Source organism: Lonchura striata, chromosome 9, assembly GCF_050655825.1.
Source record: "Lonchura striata isolate lonStrDom1 chromosome 9, ASM5065582v1, whole genome shotgun sequence".
In the NCBI taxonomy this organism is placed as follows: Eukaryota; Metazoa; Chordata; class Aves; order Passeriformes; family Estrildidae; genus Lonchura; species Lonchura striata.
The window spans coordinates 16,862,514-16,881,602 of NC_140711.1; the positions used below are offsets into that span (position 1 = coordinate 16,862,514).

General features: G+C 34.3%; 1 protein-coding gene across 7 annotated transcripts in view; it reads right to left on the minus strand.

The window, feature by feature from the left end:
• Window positions 1-134: 134 nt before the first annotated feature.
• XRN1 (5'-3' exoribonuclease 1) overlaps window positions 135-19,089 on the minus strand; it is a 36,203-nt gene continuing 17,248 nt past the window's right edge. For 2 of the 7 annotated variants that reach the window (XM_021536937.3, XM_085587141.1), the window contains 23 exons: window positions 18,441-18,603; window positions 18,182-18,295; window positions 17,618-17,716; window positions 17,351-17,466; window positions 16,357-16,503; window positions 15,955-16,044; window positions 14,880-15,015; window positions 14,100-14,156; window positions 13,304-13,436; window positions 12,277-12,346; window positions 11,005-11,230; window positions 10,245-10,346; window positions 9,499-9,594; window positions 9,157-9,271; window positions 8,561-8,625; window positions 8,066-8,176; window positions 7,604-7,729; window positions 7,132-7,288; window positions 6,633-6,808; window positions 6,304-6,417; window positions 6,106-6,223; window positions 4,965-5,116; window positions 1,526-4,766 (listed from right to left, as the gene is read on the minus strand). In XM_021536937.3, coding sequence (XP_021392612.3) covers window positions 4,476-4,766; window positions 4,965-5,116; window positions 6,106-6,223; window positions 6,304-6,417; window positions 6,633-6,808; window positions 7,132-7,288; window positions 7,604-7,729; window positions 8,066-8,176; window positions 8,561-8,625; window positions 9,157-9,271; window positions 9,499-9,594; window positions 10,245-10,346; window positions 11,005-11,230; window positions 12,277-12,346; window positions 13,304-13,436; window positions 14,100-14,156; window positions 14,880-15,015; window positions 15,955-16,044; window positions 16,357-16,503; window positions 17,351-17,466; window positions 17,618-17,716; window positions 18,182-18,295; window positions 18,441-18,603 — 2,974 coding nt within the window. In that variant the 3' untranslated portion in view covers window positions 1,526-4,475. Of the gene's footprint in view, window positions 806-1,525; window positions 4,767-4,964; window positions 5,117-6,105; window positions 6,224-6,303; window positions 6,418-6,632; window positions 6,809-7,131; window positions 7,289-7,603; window positions 7,730-8,065; window positions 8,177-8,560; window positions 8,626-9,156; window positions 9,272-9,498; window positions 9,595-10,244; window positions 10,347-11,004; window positions 11,231-12,276; window positions 12,347-13,303; window positions 13,437-14,099; window positions 14,157-14,879; window positions 15,016-15,954; window positions 16,045-16,356; window positions 16,504-17,350; window positions 17,467-17,617; window positions 17,717-18,181; window positions 18,296-18,440; window positions 18,604-19,089 lie in introns of those variants that run through there. The other 5 variants (XM_085587138.1, XM_085587137.1, XM_085587139.1 and 2 more) reach the window with 5 other exon arrangements.

Below are 19,089 nucleotides of genomic sequence, written 5' to 3' on the forward strand. Positions count from 1 at the left end.
ATTTTCAGAAAATGAGTGATTGAGTTCCTGTGTGTGTATATATATGTGTGTGTGTGTGTATGTATATATATGTGTGTGTGTGTATATGTACATATATATGATGGTCCTGTGTAACTAAAAAATCCAGGGCTGAATACCTCTTTAAAAGAACATTTATTTCAAATCTAGGACAAAAAAATATTAAGAAGACAGAAAAATGGCCATCAATGAGAGAATATCCAAAGACAATGGATATACTAGAAGCTAACGGGATGAAAAAACACTTAAGAACTATTTTTTCAGTAAGACCTAGCTATTAAAAATAACTGCAATTATACAAAATACAGGACTAAGTCTGATTATCAATTTTCATAAATCACTGCCAATGCACTGATGTTTTATTGACCAAGTTTTACTAGAAAAAGTTTTAATGAAAAGAGCTTTTTCTGTCCTTTCAAATAATAGGAATCAGGTTTACTATATGCACTTGATGGTACTGTGACCATTCCTTTGATTTGTATTGTATTTCAAAGCAGAAATAAACCAGGAAATTTGTAAATTATAGAAAAATAAGAGTAAACACCCACTTAAAAATTGACAAAAATAAGGAACTGTTGTTGGAACCATGGACTCTTTTAAAAAAGAATAGCCACTTACCTCATGATATTAGATTCTTCAAAACATTTATCAGTTACAGTCTCAATATTCAAGGGTCCTCATGCACCTGAGTTTGAATTCTTTTGGCCAAGAGTGTGTATTCAGACTTGCCCTTATGCCCTTGATGTCACTGTGTCCCCTTTCCAGATACAGAAAGAGAAGAACATAACTGTCTCTCAGTAGTAAGGAAGGCTGATTACGGAATACTGAAGGAGATCACATTGCAAATAGAATTAAAAAACATCCCTATTGTAAGTAACAATTACTTCTTTGAGATTCCTCACCCTCAGGGGTCATCTATATAGTAGTTCAGATCAACTCAATTAAATTGAACAAAAGACCTGTCATTTTTGAATGGGAGCATCCATGCAAGACTTACTCTGCAATAACTGGTAATATTTTCAAGTTATCCCTTTGTTTAAGTTGCTTGAGTTTTCTTTAGTGCTATATATTGAGATAGCAGAACTCACCATGCAGGGCAACAGCAGTTAAGAGTTCACCGACTAATCATCTGAAGACAATTTATGAAATACAAGATTTTATCTTGGTGTCTTTAAGTTGAGCAATATGACCTGAGTGTTCACACTAACCAGACTTGTTCTGTGCAGAAACACTAAGTTGCATACACACTTACATAAAGTTGAATCAGCTGGACATGCTAAGAGCGTAATCCAATCTTTATGCTGGTTGCTTTAAACAAGCTAATTCACACTAAAATGTGCAAGAAAGACATGAATTTTCTGCTTCTCAGCCAGCAGCTGGTTCTCTACGTTGTTAACAATCACTAGGACTGAGCTTACTGGAAAATAATCTTAATGACTTTTCTATGGGGCTGGGTTTTTTTAAATCTGATTGGTGAAAAGGACAAAAAATTTTTGGAAGATCACTATTATATTAAATGCTTTTAATTTCAAAGTGACCAACAGTCATTTGAAAAAAACTTCGTATTTTGATCACAGTTACAGTTGAAAGCCATCAAGAAACAGTCAGGAGGGCAGGTCCTGCTTCTGAGAATCACAAAAACTGAGTTTCATGGGATTTGATTCATTTAATAAACTTCTGGGTTGGAGGATACACAAGTTCCCACGTAATATTTGGAAATAAAACAGTAAAAATAGGTAATGTTTCTTGTTTCAATATTTAATCCAAGCAGACACAGACAGTTTATAAAATTACTCTATTGCATTAGAGTTCTATATAGCATTTAAGTTTTATGAATGTTTTTCCTTCAGTGTAGCATATATTCATATTCCAAAATATCTTTGCACAGTCTTTGTGCAACTACATGCTAAAAATCTGCAAATGCACACTTAACACTAAACAGCACAAAAAATACATTCTGTATTCATTCATATGCAAATTTAAAACATTTCACTTGGCAGATAAACAATGAAAAGTTATTTTAAAAAAATCAGAAACTACAAAAATGCGCACATAAAAGTCTTCCCTTTTGGATTTTTAGTAAAATACTGCTCTGTATAAGATCTAATGAAAAACTCCAGTGCTTAGAAAATACTTTATATCTATGAGAAAAAGAAATGCCTAAATTTATATCTGTATGAGCTAAACATAATGACCTGGTAAAAATATAATCATGAAATCAAAGGGGACATGGCAAAGATCAATGTTACATCTACCAGGACATGTAAAACTGTAATAAACTGGGCACCAGGCAGTCACTTTCATAGAATAGAAAAACTACAAATCAGGGACGAATACAATATGCAGCAGTTACAGAATAAAGGGTTTAACCACCTAAATATACTACATATAGCAATTCCACTTGAAGAGGGAGCAGAAATCTTAATCTGAAGTAGAATAATTAATAAAAATTGCTGTGTTCACTGGTACATAAGAGTATAGCATCCTCCGTAACTGTTTCACAAAAATCTGCATAAATTGGCTGTACAGACACATCAAAATTCTGTGATGCCAGAGTCTAACATAGCCTCATCTCTGTCATGGAAATTTTCAAATAGGTATTTTCTCTTATGATCAGATCATTCAGATAGATACAGTGGACCAATTAAATGTCCCATAACCACTTCTAAAATATTGGCATGGCAGCATCACATCAGTCTCATGTTGCTAATGAGAAAAAAAACCCCAAAAAAGAGAACCTTCCCTTCACAGAAAATGGCTTTGAACCTCTTGAGACTAGATGACTATAAAGACAACAACAAAATCAATGTGTTTAATACTATATGAAAACTATTCCACAAGTTTTGTGATATAAAAGAAAATAAAATTCTGTAATCTTGTTTTTACCTCTGTGATCCTTTTTATAGAGCTTGCTGCTATTCTACAAATACTGCTGAGCCAACAACTGTTTTGGAGAAACGAAAATTAAAAGACACTATAACACAGTAATAATGTGACACTTCATACTACACCAAGAAATGAAGGCAAAAAAACAAATGAAAGAAAGTCTATGGACTTGCAGTCCCAGAATGAAACCAGTTCAGAAGCAACAAAATCACTCAAGTTTGCTTTATTTCTAGTTCCTAGGCCTTAGATAAAAAATACTTCTTTTTCTAGAAGAGATGAAAAATGAAATTTAATCAATGTCAGTAAGCAGATACCAACAGAGGTTTCAAACTTTCTTAGACTGAAGATTTTATATTAATGTCAATAAGATTGGTGCATGTGGGTTAAAAACAATACAAGGACTTTTGAGACTTCTTGTTTTCCTATATGAACAAAGAATCCCATAGTTCTGTCCAAAAATTCACGTCAGCTTTTCATCTGAATATTATTATGGAATCAATAGCAACAGTTCCTGAAAATTTAATTTTGCAACACAGAAATTCCCTCACAAAACTAAAAAAATATTAGAAGTCATTAGTTATTATTAAAAAATAACCTACTATTGAGAAGGTTTCAGGGCACAGACTATTGGAGGAAGAAATGGACTCTAAGTAAACATAACTTTGACAACCATACAGCAAAATGGGGTGTCTTCAAACTCTGGCCATTTTTATAGTTTAGAAAAAAATCAGGCTATCACAAGCATTGAGGAGGCTATGCACATCTGTATTAGATAACTTTGTTATTTTATCATCAGAAAACAATTAAATTGGTAGATTAAAAAAAAAAGTTAAATGTACGCTACCAAAGGGATCTCTACTTTGCAAATATAATTTTTCTTACTCAATACATCCTATGAATTGATCTCCTGGAACAGATTGTGCAAGAGCAACCAGTTTTTGCCACTCCAATACCAGACACACAGTAATACCTATGTTCTGAAAGCTGTAAAGCTGTTGCCCCCTAGTACAAAACCCAGCAGTTCCTACTTAGAGGGGATTTGGCAGTTTCTCTGTAGTTAGCTTTTAGTTACACTGATTCATCTCAGAGGGACCTGGAGTGCCAATATAAAAGCTGCATTTAAATAATATTTAACTTCTGTCTTATTACACTATTTAAAATCAAGCTAGAGTACAAAATGTGCTGTTAAATACTGTTAGATGCCCAAGTTATTACTGTTCCACATCCCTCCCAAAAAGCACATCCAACCTGAGTTAAGGTTGCCACTATTATTGCTGCTCACCCAATATTGTCTGTAAGCCACTGTTTAGAAACCTAGGCACAAGGGATGGCATGGCAACCCTAACTCAGTATTTCCTGGCTTTTGCTAATTTAAGTGAAAATAAAATCAATTTTTAACATAATTTTTATGGTTTTAATGACAACCTGAAAACCATAGCAAATAAAATGTATCTCCTTCTATATTATACTTAAAGTGGCTGGTCTTTTTAATAGAGATTTCTGATTTTTTTAAATGATAGAACATAACAGTGGGGAAAGAGTTAAAGATAAAATACACCTAGCTACCAGATTTATTCTGAAGATTTTGGTGCGCCAAAATTGACAGCCAGTTTTCTTGGCTTTCGCTTGCTGGAAGTGTTTGGTGTTGATTTGTTATGAGGAACACTTGGAGTAGCCACATTGTCTTGAAATGAAACAGTGGATTGAGCAGCTTGAGGAGATTTTAAAGGAGCTGAAGAACTATCTTGCTGAATGTGGTCAGAAGACATTGGCTGTTCATTCTTTAGTGGTGCAGCTTGAGGGGAACTCTGAAACTCCTTGAGTTCAAAGTTTTTCTTGCTAGCAGCCCTTTTTTTAGTTACCTTTAAATTAAATAGATATTATTTAAAAGAATGCATTCTCAAAAACTGCAAATATTCCACTTTCAGAAAACATGCATACATATCTTAACAACAATTTTCTAATACTAAATACTGCTTCATAATGGGGTGTTGTCAAATTCATTTGTAGTCACATTTTTTTACAAAAATACAATATGACGACAAACCTGCTGCTCTTACCTGCAGAGGTATAAACTGGTTGTGAGAACCAACTGGTATAGTTCCTGCAAGAGACACATTTCCTGGATAGGAACCAGGATAATAATGCTTAGGCACTGGAGCACTCCAGGACACTGGACCAAACATGTGAGATGACGGAGGCATCATATTAGCTATGAAAATAAGAAACTTTTAGCTCTCTTTCCTCAAAAAAAAAAACAAAACAAACAACAACAAACCAAAAAACAACCCACAAAGTTGCCAAGAGCCCAGGACTACTCCAAATACATCTGCCTGCATGTTGTTTATCCTTCCAGCAAAGACTCATATTATGCTTCATATTTACTTCAAAATAGCCAAGTATTCGGAACTACGCAGATGATGATACAATTAAGAGCACTGAAGTAATGATATCTGCATTCCAGAGTGCACATAATGTGGGATCTCCACATCTTCAGCTGAGCCAACTGTATCAGGAGAAAGCTGCAAGTTTAGACCATCATTTTGGAACACAGCAACCACAAAGAAACCACATGGAAAAGAGATGTAGTAGCTGCTGTAGGAGTTTCTAGGATGCTACAGGGGTGCTGACTCATTAATTCCTAGCTATGATGGGAACTTCAGTAAAATATAAAACAACTGGGAGCCAGAATACAAAACAACAGCACTGGGACTTCTAGCAATTTTTAGGGGGGCTACTTACCATGCTCATGTTTGGCAGTGTACAAGAGGACTGTGATGTAGCACTTCAGTGAAAGTTGGTTATAGATGAATAAAAAGTGTTGCATGGAGAAACATTAATTATATGGGATGGGGGAAAATCCATGTTATAAATCAAGGAGGCTATTTCTTACAAATTCTGAACTGGGATTATCTGCTTTCAAATAATCACTGTTGTTTTGAAGGAAAAAAATGGAAAAAGCATCTAAGATTGAATAGATGAATACATTCTTGAGGAAAATAAATAATTTATAGAGATGATTCTTCATACTGAATTAATATGAACATTGATGCAAAGAGGGCCATGAACGGTTTTCAAAACTGTTCAGACATGCAAGTACACACATGAAGACCAAAAAATGGGGCTTTCTGGAAAGCATTCATTTTCATATAAAGAACATATCATGATATTATTTGAAATGTGTACAAGTCAAACACCTACCAGGGGGCTGTGCAAATACTGGAGGAATTGATCCAGGCGGTACAGGAACTCCTAGTGGTTGGTAATTTGGAAACACTGCTGGAGGTGGAGGTGAAGCGAAGTTTACTCCTATAGAACCCTATGAAGAAGGAAACAGAGGTTTACCAACAGATGCAGTGCACAGAGACCAAGATTTGAAGAGATTTTTCACATCCTCACCAAGCGCTGTAAAGCAAAAAGCGCAGCTTTCTCCTTTGCTTCAGCTTCGGAATGACACTGCGGTCCGTGAACCAATAAACCATTTGACAGCTTTATGTGGCAAACTGTCATGGTCTAGAAAAAAGAGAGAAAATTTTTGAGGATATTTGTATTGCTAACAAACTGTGAGACAGAAGCAGAGATTGGTTTGTTTGCTTTAAAAAAAGGCAACAAAGGGAGGAGCTTAGGTTTAGTTTTAGATAGATTTCAGCGGTCAGTTTAAATATTTAATATAGAACAGCTGATAGAAAGTTGAGAACTTGTACTTTTGCAGAAAAAAAACATTTTACCTGTGGTGTTTTTAGGAAAGAGAAATCTGGTTGCGACATTCCAAGAAGAGAACAAATACGAGAAAGCTCAGAAACAGTTGATAGTGCAGACTGTGGACAAGTGAAAGGGTGACCTCCAGTTTCTATTGTTGGTGTGCTCTGGGGGCCTCCAGGGCTGTGCTTGTTCATATAAGCAGCTGACAAAAGAGGAAAAAAAAAAAAAGCTGTATCACAATTCTTTCCTTCACTAAAAGGATGGCAACTTGGTTATTAGCAAAAAAAAACAACAACAAAAAAAAAACAAAACACTTATTTGATTCTTTCCTGTTATTTTCATACTGTTTAACAAAAACCAAGAGACTATAGCTGAAGAGAGTTTTAGATCCAAATACGAAAGTAGAACTAAGAAAAAAAGGAAATTTTATTACTATATTTTGATAAACAGAATCCTGCTGAAACTCTGTTCTAAAATGTCACTACAAGGTGAAGCTCTGAATTATGAGCTGATGGTTACACATACCCATTTTTTTTGTTGGTCTGTATTGCACAGCAGCTCCATGGCAATCCTGTCTACTAGAGGGAGCAGGAACATCATTAACTTGTGATTTCACTTCATTCCTTGTCTGCAGATCTGAGCCATCTATCTTCAAAATCTCTTTAAGCATCTGTGTTCCTTTCTTTAAAAATAAAATAAATCACTCAGGAACATGCTGGCATCCAGACAATATGAACTTCTTAACATTGATTATAATAATTGGTAACATAATCTGACTTTTTATTTTCCAATCAGTTATATTTTATCAAATAAAAGGTAACAGCATCTTAGCATAAACAAAGGTGTGCACTAATTTTCTTTGAGAATAGCTAATTAAAAATCATTACTACATTTTAAAAAGCAGTATGAGGTTTCATGGAGATTCTTTATATAGAAGCATTGATGCTAAGAGAGCAGATGTTAATCTGCAATGTAATGATTCCTGCAGTATACAGACCATAGCAAATGACTGTGGTGAAAGATGTTCTTCGTTTGTAGCTCTAGCTTCCTTGGAATAAGTCTGCACTTCATTTTCTTTGGAAATTTTCAAAGAAGCTAGAAGCCTTTCCAGTTCATTGTCCTTCTTAAATTAAAGAAGAAAAAAAGGTAGGTCAACAAAGTGTATTTACATGTAGATGCAAGAGGAAGGGTATATGAATTTGAGGTTCATTTTATTCTCGTTCAATTTTTCCTCTTTTAGCTTGGGGCAGGTCACAGTCATGTCTGTTCAGAGTGTGAACAGATACCTAGAGACTGCATCAAGTTCTGCATATGAAAATTGATATAAATTATTTAAAGAACAATTGAAGTTACACAGGTTTGTTGTATTTTTTAAACATGAATTTTCAAACAAGTAACCAGGAACAACTGGAACAAAATGGACTGGAAACTGAAGTTACTCAAACTCCTTAGACCCTACCTTTCCACCTGTGCAGGGACCATCAACTGCAGCCTTCTGAATTAAAGGCATGTTGGGACTTCCATTCCTCTTCAAAAGTTTGACATTGTACTTATTCATACCTGCAAAATTCTGAAATAAATTGCAGCCATTATTATTGAATACTCTATTACTCATTATAACACAACCGTATTAGAAATGCATCTGCAAAGAGCTTTCACAAGCTAATTTTCTTAGAGGATTTCAGCTTATTGAACACCTAACATTTGTGCTTTCCCATTACAGTGTAGCTTTTAGAATCTAACAGGAATAGGAAAGTTGTTTGGTATCATCACATATTTCATGCACTTTCTCTCATATTCTGTCTATAAACCTCTAATGAAAAAAAAAAATCCAAAATAAATGTGCTGACTAAAATAATCAACTAAGATACCAATTAAAGACAAATCTGTAAAATGATAAATCACATCAGAATAAAATGAAAAGAATAAATTAACTCAGTACAGACAAAATTACCTGTTGGTTTGACATTTTATTATGTGGTTGACTTTCACCTCTTGTAGTTTTGGAATCTTCTTTAACTACAAAAGAATGCATTCTTTTGAAATGCTTTTAAAAGCTGTAACAGTCAAGACTCAAAACAATTAGTAACTCCATACAAATACAGAGATTTGCATTAATTTGAATAGTTTTATCAAATGTTTAATTTTAATTCATAGGTAATTTGGTTTATGCTTTTCTTCTAGGATAAAATAAAATTAAGTATATCCAATAATATATCTAATTTTCTATTCTACAAATATGATCACAAGCAGATTTTCAAAGACACATGTGGTTTTTTGTTTGATTTTTATATTAGATGGGTGGCAAGTCAACAGAACACAGAACAAGAACAATTTGCCTAAAAGGTTTAGGATTAAGTGTGGAACAATCTAATATGCCCACCAGGGACATTATTTGACAATAACAAGTGCAATACAATGTTTGTAAAACTGTAATAAATGATTTCCTGTCAGTAACTACAAGAAACCAAAAAGCTCTTCAGACATTTCAATGAAGGTCAGATAAAGCAAGTAGTTCCCCTAAACAAAGTTTCTAATTGTAGTACTTACATTTTTTAAAAGGCTCCTGTTTTCTTTGCTGACATTTAAAGCTGCTGTCATTGAAGCCTGGCTTGTAAAACTGATGGCCACTTCCCAGCTTGATTTCCTGAGGTAGAACTGCACCCTAGGGGTTCAAACATCAAAGCTGAACCAGAAAGCTGGATATCTATTATTTACATAGTAGTGCCCTATGATTACCCCTTTCCAGAGCTATGCATACTCCATGTAACACCACTTTCATCCAGAGGATCTATTTGTAACATGAAGTTTTCTGATACAATGAACTGATGTATGGAATTAAGTACATTCATATTTTGAATACAGAGATCTGTTATAAGTTTCTATACAAACCTTCTCATGCATGTTTTGCTGAATGTGATGAGACTTCCCAGAACTCTGCAATGACTGCCATATGCTGCAGAATTCATCATCTTGCTTACTCTGTGCCTGACAAAAGAAAAAAACAAAATCTCCAACAAACTCAGCAGCAATAAATCCAACTTTTGAACAGCTAAGTATATACCAAAATATTCTGGAAATTGCAAGTTTCAAATTTAACAGTCCTCAGATGACAGATATTTTCATACTGACACTAGTACAAGCTGCAGGTAATTAATTATGAAACAAGCTGTGGTAGTGGATTGCAGTTACAATTTTTACCAAGAATCACTACTAAAGTGAAATGAGATTAGTTTGATGATTAACTACAATGAAACTCAGATAACAGTTCAGAATGGTTTAAAAAGCATGCTTTCATACTGAGAGTATTCTTAGATTTTATTATTTATGATTTATTTTGTGAAGTCTTGCCAGCAAGGCTCTATTACTTCATTACATTACAGGTATGTTACTTCAGAACTGAAGCCCAGCTATGCAAAAAAACACTTTTAAAAATCTAATATCTAAACAAGGATAACACAGGATATTATATTCATTCAAGAGCAGAGAGCAGTTCTGCTCCAGTCTGTATCTGAACTAAAACATCAGGTGTACTAAAACAAAGCAATTTATTAATCATGAGAAAATGACACCCACCCTGAACAGAGGGCCAAAACAGAGACATTTGGGTCCGATACTAAATGAATCCGAACACTCACTTTATTTTTCTGATGGCCACTCAGAAATGATCCTTTCTGGGGTGAGTTAGAGTTGCCCTGATTTTCAGCCCTGAGATTGTAATGCTGTCTTCCATTCAGTTGCTAAATCATTTAGAGAGGAAAAAAAAAATTAATAAATGTTTCATTGTCTTACTTTTTCTTTTGGGAAGTACTTTTTCTTGTATAGACTTAAAAAACATGAGACAACTATTTTCAAACACACCTATAGCAACATGAAGTTACTAAGTAAGGTAAGTTTCTTTAAAGAAGTCTCTTGCTAAAAAAATAAAGTGTCATTAAACCACCAAGAAACTCAATTCAAAACCTGGAATTTTTCCTCCTTTAATGTAGTTTCAAAGTAAATTATAACCAAGAAGCAAAACTGATAGGGAAGTAATGTCTTCCCTTTATATTAATGGACAAACACCCTATAAGGAAGCATTAACTGGATCAAAGTTTTAAGAAAACAATTGCATCTCTGTCCAAACACACTATTTGTTGACACAAATATGGTGTCACTGCTCCAAAGTATGTGTCTCTCAGAAAAGCAATTGGAGTTACTCAGAGCAAAACCACTGTCAATACAGAAATTTTAGTCCTTTTCAGTATTAGATTTATTAATTTCTCCAGCATAAGAATTATTCTACTTCTAATATATTGACATAAAAACTAAATTTTATTTTGACCAACAAAGATAACTATGTCAATATTTCAGATTCTAGGAAAAAACATTTTTGTACAAATGTGAGAAAGGTCTTACTTGAGTAGGAACAAAAAGGGAGCGAGGAGAATGGTTGAGGCCTCCCAGATGCACTTTTTGTGAGCATACAGATGACAGATCAGATGCATATGAGTTGTAGTTATTCACTGCTGGCTGAGGTTTAACTATGGCCATCAGCTTTTGATTTCCCATTTCTGACCGACTACCATGAGACAGATTAATTAAGGCACTTGAGGGCAGGCGATAGCCTCTGGCAGGTGAGCACCTTGAGAAAAGTGAATTCCACAGTTGTTTCATGCAGTTCAATTATTGCCAAAGAACAATGACTCGAGTTTGAACGACAGAAGCTGAAAACTATGCAGTATTGAAATCTAGTAGCATTGCAGACAACCTGAAACCCATGGCTCCCCTTTACCCTCTGGCTGTCAAACAGTAATTAGCACTACCCTCAGTTTATATTGTACCTTTCAGTGCCGAGCTTAAAGAAATTTTTAAGATGAGTGAATTGTTATAGCACAGTTCTGTAGTAAATATTTCTGTAAAAGAACCAGAAAACAATACTCTTTTATTTTTCAGAAATGAAAACTGAAGTTTCAGGTTCAGTAACAGAATTACAAATTGAAGTTAAGCAGCATTTCTGAACACTGAGTATTATCTGTGTTACAGGACATGCAAGGGCTATGCCTGCTGAATGCAGGTAGTAGGGAAGAATTTCCTCTAACTTCCATCATTAACACCTTAGGTAAAAGAACAGTAAAATGAAGCCTGCTGGGTATATCTGAGCACTTTGAAGTTTAGGTGTTTACTTCAATACAGAAGAGTTATCACACTTATAAAAACAAAAACACCTCCACCTCCTGAAGAACAGTTCCGGTTTTTAATGATTGGAATTTAGTGTCTAAGTATTAACTACTGAGTTCAGAGTCCCTCCTTCAGAGGAACAGATGCCTTCTGCCTAGTTTTTATCTACATGTTCAATGCATACTGATAAGAACCTATTTTCTACATATTTGTTTAGAAAGACATCTGGAGCTAGTGCTTTATTCTGCTGGTTCATATTTGCTTTCTGCAAGTCAGAAGTTTTCACATCAAAAAAGCCTGAAGAGCATTTCCACAATGTAACATGCTTCACAAAAAATTATCACTACTCAAAGAGAATAAAGAAACAAAAAAGAAATAAAAACTGACCAACACTGCCAAGAAACAAAGTATCAAAAAGAGACATTAAAAATACACAACCAAACCAAAGCCAACAATTCCATGCCATCTCTGCCAATAGCATGAATTGACTCTGAACTCTGCCACACAAACCTTATAGTGAGGCCTCCAAGGAATTCTTCATCAAACAAAACTTCAAAGAGCACATCTGTTTCTCTAGTAGCTATAGAAAACAAAGAACAACATCAACAACAGACCCCCCAAATAATTTCTGAGTAATTTCATTAACAGGAAATTAACTGGCAGAAAGAGATGCAAGACACTTCTACATTCAGGCAGTCAGAAATTAACAGCTTTAATATTAACTTCTTGCATAATCATAGACTAACACACCTTCAAAATTATAGTAGCACCTAAGAGTTACGGAGAAAATATTTTTTTTTAAAACTGCACTCTAGTCTAGTCTCTTTGAGATTGTTAGATGCAAATTGAATGAGAAAGCAACTACTGAAAGGACATTTGTAATACTTGATCTGAAACCACTACACTCTGGGGGACTCAATAAATCCTTGAAACATATTTATGGTTAATCTTCTTGTCAAACAAGCTATAAATATACGCTAATTAATGGCTAAATAAATAATAAATAAATAATGTATAAATATAATATTTATATAATATAAATAAATAAATAAATATATATAACATTTATATTATATATAAATAAATAATACATAAAAATACAAATTCAAAGTAAAACTATTTAAGACAAATCATACTTGATAAAGCTTTATGTTCAATGTAAGTATTAAGGCTAATACTTGGTTTTATGTCTACTTCACTTAACTTTGCCTACATTTTCCTGTAACTTCATTTTGCTCCTTTTCTGAACTGCCTTCTTGATATTAAAAAGAAACAAAAAGTAATTCCTAATTTATATAGGAAGGATCATAGGGTAAGTAATTTCTTTTTCAAATAACAGCTGTGTAACACATGAAATTAAAAGAGAAGGTACATTTTATTCAAAACAGTAAATATATTATTAACAGGTTCAAATTGCATATGCTTCATAGCAAGAAATGCGTGCATTCACAACCATTACATAAAACACTATCCTGAATCCTGCTTTCATACTACTAGTTGAGCTGTTACATAGTTATAATCATGAAGAAAATATTACCTCCTTTAATTCCAATAATGGTGCCTCGTAGACCAACAGGAACAGAAAAGTTCTCTCTGACATTGACAACACGGTCAAACAGCCTGTACTCTGCATCTCGATCTGGAACAACCCCCTTCTGCTGTTCTAATGGCTGAGAACCAAAAGACTGTATTAGTGTATGCAACACAATAACAATTAGAATAAAAATGCATTTATAGCAATATCTGAGATACACTATAAACTTTCTGGGGAAAAAAAAATAGGAAAAAAGCCCCAGAGGAATAAAAACCTTCCCTCTCCAGATTCAAAGCAAACTTTCTTTTTTCCCCTTGCAACTCTCACTACTGCTTCTGCCTGAAAATGTGTTGTACACTAGTTGATCAAGAGGATCAATTCAGACAGAACTAAAACATCACATATAACCTGCCTGTATCAGTAACATGGGCAAGAGGAACAGTTGGTTTTATGTGAAGAACTGAATGAAAAGGAAAACATGGGAAAAGAGACAGCAGAAAGCACATTTTATTTTGCCTTCATTATAGAGCCAGTAAGAACTGCAGAAGCATAAAGGGCAGAGGGTAGAAAAAACCTGGAAGTCAGTGCCCAACATGACAGAGCTTGTAGTTAGAAGAAATTCTCTCTCCATGTAGAGACAGACTACTGTTTCCAGAATTATTTTCTACAAGGCATAATAAAATGTTTCCTTTCATCAATATTGTCACAAAATTCCATTCTCTTAAAGTTGGTAAGCTTAGGTAAAATAAATATGATCTGGAGAACTTAAATCCACCCCCAACCCATTCACATCACTTACTCTGTACAGCAAATGGGGTTTCACAGTTACTCGCACCTTCTTGTTGCTCTTCCTCTGCTAAAGGAAAGGAACAGAAACTCTTTACAAACCAGTGTAGGAACAAGCACTAGAATACGTAAAACTAAACTCCTGAAAAGATAACATAGAATTATTTAAGTTTCTTTTAGATAATGATATAGAGCTTTAATGAAGTCTTTAGAGTAAACCTAGTTTTTTAAAACATGTTGGATTTCATACCAAACCGTTAATTGTCTAAATCCAGATTTCACACCAAATTTCTAAGACTTCCTTGCAAGTTACTTCAAAAAAATGATCCCATTATTTCATTTGGTTATGTCCTTGGCTTTTATTTTAGTAATTTCTTTGCCCATTTTTTTCATCTGTGGCCTTCAGAAAATAACCTTCTAATTTTCTGCAAACCAAAGAGAAACTGCAAGAGAAGAACAGCTGGGATTTCATGTAAAAAGAATACTTTCAATATATTTTTCTACATATACTGATACCTGTCCCTTTACAAAACCACCAAAAAGCACAGCTTAGAGTATGTCCCATTGCTGATAAATCACCCCTAAATGCATTAATTTCTTACAAAGATTAATAATGAGCTCTTCTGAATTTCTGAGATAATATTACAAATCCAGATTTTACATTATATTCTGTATCCTTTTTCTTTGGAATGGCTAGTAATCTTCAATTGTTTTATTCAAATTCAAGAACTCCAAAAATAATGAGCACTGCCTTTTGGTTCACCCCTGCTCACAATGACACCAAGCTGCGTACCTTGCATTTCTCTACTTCTTCTTCAATTTTCTCAACAATGGCTGCATCCAAAATTTGCAAGTCACAAGATGAGCGAGACAAAGCAGACACAGGATGTGCTTTTAACCAGGCAACAATTTCTTGCACTTTCTCAGCTCTGAATAAAAAATGGCATGAATGAAAGGTTTTAGCTGCATAAACCAGGCATTTTATCATGCTCCCTAATTTAATCAGTCAAGTATTATCATATAGGTACACTGATTGTATATATTCATAAAGTAATGGAATCTAAAGGTTCTGTATGACTTAAGAAAAGTCAAATTTACTGTTTCAAAACCATAACGAAGTTTTGTTTCAGGAAAAAAAATTATTAAATTAATTAAAAGAATTCAGCAAATCAAGTTTGCATCCAACCAACAAACTGTGTCAAGATGTGATTATTGGTTCTGTGACCAGCTGTTTCTCGCAACACAGCAAGAAAGAACTCCACAAGGGAAGACTCTGGTAAAATGAAGAAAAAAATCAGATTCTTCTACGAGAGGAGCCCTACACTGGTCTATCACGAGGTAAGAGTCCTGTAGATTTACTGACTGAAGCCCATGGATTTGGTTTATTGTCTAATAACTAAAGCTTCTTAAAATTGCCATACTGTGTCTGGAACCAAGGTTGCTATTTTTCTCCCATATAAATGTACACTAAAAATGTGCAAATTACTTCCAACTCTGTAAGATTTTTCAAATTCCAAGTGATTTTAGACAATTACCACAATTACTGGTTATTTTTAAAAAATTATTTATGACTAATCATAGCTATGCTTACTGTAGTCTATTTTAAAAGCAAAAAATATTAAATAGCCACTGAGAAAATGGTATTTCTCATTTACTGTACTAAAGGTTGAAGTCTGGCAGAAACTTGGACTCCATGACTGAAAAGTACAGCATTCAAATAATGTTTTCAGCCATCACTGAACAATCAGGCTGCTGGAGGAACAGAAAGGTTTCAGTTACATAGCAGCCACTGCACGATCATTACCGGTTGCACAACTGTCAGTCTTTATTCTCCTTATTGTAGGAAAGATTTAAGGACCATGGCTTACCCATTCTCATCCTCTCCAGGCCAAATGTCATCTTCATAGCAGATATCTTCCTGGTTGTTCTTAGCTACATAATTAAATAGTTCAGGCACCCTAAAAACCCCCAAATACATGGAAGACACCTTTAGTTTCACATCAGCATAAAGCACAAAAAAACTCCATCAAAATTAAGTCTGCTGGGCTTCAAAAGTTGTGAAGTCCAGATGGGTTATTTTTTACTTAATTTATTGTCATACTGCTAATTTTCCAAAGGCAAGCTGCAAATACAATTACTCTATCCCAGAACAGAACACTGGAATAAAAGAAACAAACTCATTGTTCTTAGAAGATCTGTGACCAGAGGACAAATTCCAACCATTGATACAAAGATGGGTAATTTGGATGAAGCTCATATATCCAATTTACCTTTCTAAATACTCAGCAAGTAGTTGTTCTACTGCAGAAGAATACATCCATTCATTTCCAACTTTCTTAGTATAGCCAGGAACTTCTTCATTTTTCTTATTGAACTTCAGGTTTAGCCCCACATTTGCTTTGTGATCACCATGAGGACTGGAAATAAGAAAAAGTTCATTAACTTCCAATATATGTGTGTTTACATACATTAAAAAAACCCTCATAAACATACATTCACGGCTTTAAATCACAAAAAAATTAAATTCATTGTATTGTTGACTTGTCAACGTTGTGTCAGCTGTAAATGTCACAGGCCAAAAGCTGTGCTATGCTAGCTGTCCCCCTGTGTGCCTATACTTCACTGCAAATGAGGGTAGGAAGTATCTTATATTTCTTCCTTAATTGAGATCTAATCAACCTGGCATTTACCAAGCTGTAGAAGGATGTCCTTCTGGAATCCATCAGGAAGAAATGTACACATTAGATCACAAGAAGATGCTCAAGCATCATCAACCATATCTTTAGAGAGGAACCACAATTTTGACATTCACAGGACTATATGGATTCCTTCCCTTATGTATTTTAAACAGTCTTAACTAGTTCTGAAAAGAAGCTACAGGTACAATTAATCTCCCTATAGTAGCAGTAATAAGTACAATGAAATTAGATCCTGATTCAACTTTTTTAATCTCAGTATGGCAAAGTCAGTTTAAACTCCTAATTCGATTTTGCAAATAGCTAACCAGGAAAGTCAATTTTATGTCTATCTACAATATGAAAGCAAACAGAACTGTCCAGTGAACAAAAATGTAAAACATGCTTCTGACAGAAAAAAAGCACTGCGTATCAACTTAGTTTACAGCAAATACACATTAAAGAAAGCTTCAAATCACAAAAGAGCGTACACTTGATAAAAACAGCACTTAAACACAGCAAAAATTCAGCAGAGTTACAGCAGAATTTAGAAGCTTCTCTACAGTTAAAATTCACAAAAAGAACTTACTTCTTCTTTGATCCTCTTCCAATAAAGATACTCCCTGTAAATCTGGAGACAAGATATCCACTTACTCCAAGACGGCTGGCCAAAATATATGCAGGATTGTATTTCACAGAATATTTCTTTAAAATAAACAAACAAAACATATTGGCAATGTCTAAAGGATTTTTTATACAAATGAATGAAATGGAAGCATCTCTTAAAGACATTTACCACTGCAAAATCTATTTGATACATTGTTTAAGCTTTTACTAGAAAAGCAGAAGCACTCACATGCTGGTTCTGTATTAAAGTATCAAGCTGGGGTTCACATGGAATATTAAAAACTACCCGGATTCTGCCTTCTGGGATCACATCATGTGAATCGTGAACCTTGGAGAGAAACACCATAGGTTAGAAGTGCTATAAAAGTGCTTTGGATAACACACCTCATGTTCTACTTCATCAACAATTTTGCTGCAGTATGCACAGAAATGCTTTGGGATTCATCACCTTGCCTTGACCTGTACCGTGCTTCCTCATAGAGACAATCAGTCAGCATTAAACCAAAGGAATACATACATGACTGAAAATAACACAAATGGGAACCTTATGTATTATCCCAAAGAACTAAGAAAAATAATCCTGCATTCAAGTTCTGCTTTTTCGTCTTACACAAGCAAGAAGAACAGGGAAAAGAGAAGATTCCTCTCTTTCTCAAACTAAACCACACGGAAATCCTAGATGAAAAATTTCAGCTAGCAAATGGCTACTACTGTCACACAACATCTTACATTATTTTAGATTTGCAAAAAGAAAAAATCTACAGGGAAAAATTATGAAATTACTGGAACTAACTTCTCCCATGCAGCCGTAGTAAGGAGATCCCAGCATGAAGGCTGTACTTCCAGGAGGAAACAAATCATCCAAAGTTTTGATGCTTGAAAAATGAGAGTCAAAGGCTTTGATATCCTACATGAAAGAGACAACAGTGGTAATCTTAAATATCGTTCAGTTCCAGTAGAATAATTACAAAGTTAATATAAATAGACACTTAGTTTAAAACATAGTCTGAGTCTGAAATAATTCAGAGAAGATACTGATCTTGTATATTTACCTTGACAACTGTTTGGTAAACAAAAGGAAGAACTTGTTTAGACCACTGCTTCTCCAAATAAACTTCTCCATTTTGGTTTAGTTGATATCTATTACCAGTGAGTAACTGAGCATATACAACTACTGATGTTTCATGGATAATTATTCCTTTCCTTCTCTGGTACCTGAATGCAAAGCATAACATTTAGCTTGACTACAATAAACAGAACTGAACCAAGAGGGTAGAATTAATTTATTGAAGTAAAATTAAATAAAATAAAAAACCCTCTTTAGAAGAGGACTCTGATAGTTTTCTTTTTATTTTACAAAGAATACCCAAAATAATTGGCTTAACCAACTGCTTACCCACTGTTGCACAGCCATCACTACAGAGCTCAGAGTATTAATTTAAGCACATTTAATCTTTACAGTGGAAGGCTAGGGGTAATTAAATCAGTTTACTTAAATGACAGATAATGAAATGTCAAATTGGCACCAGATTGATTTTTGCCTTTTTGCTTTCATATACTCTCTGTCATCTTTACATATACATTTGTAGCTCTCTAGCCTATCCCAGTATTCATAGCTAGCATTTTACCTACTCTGTTAGACAGAAAGACAAAATAAATTCCTTGGCAGCTCCAAGTGGGAGGTCCAAGGTCAGATTCTCT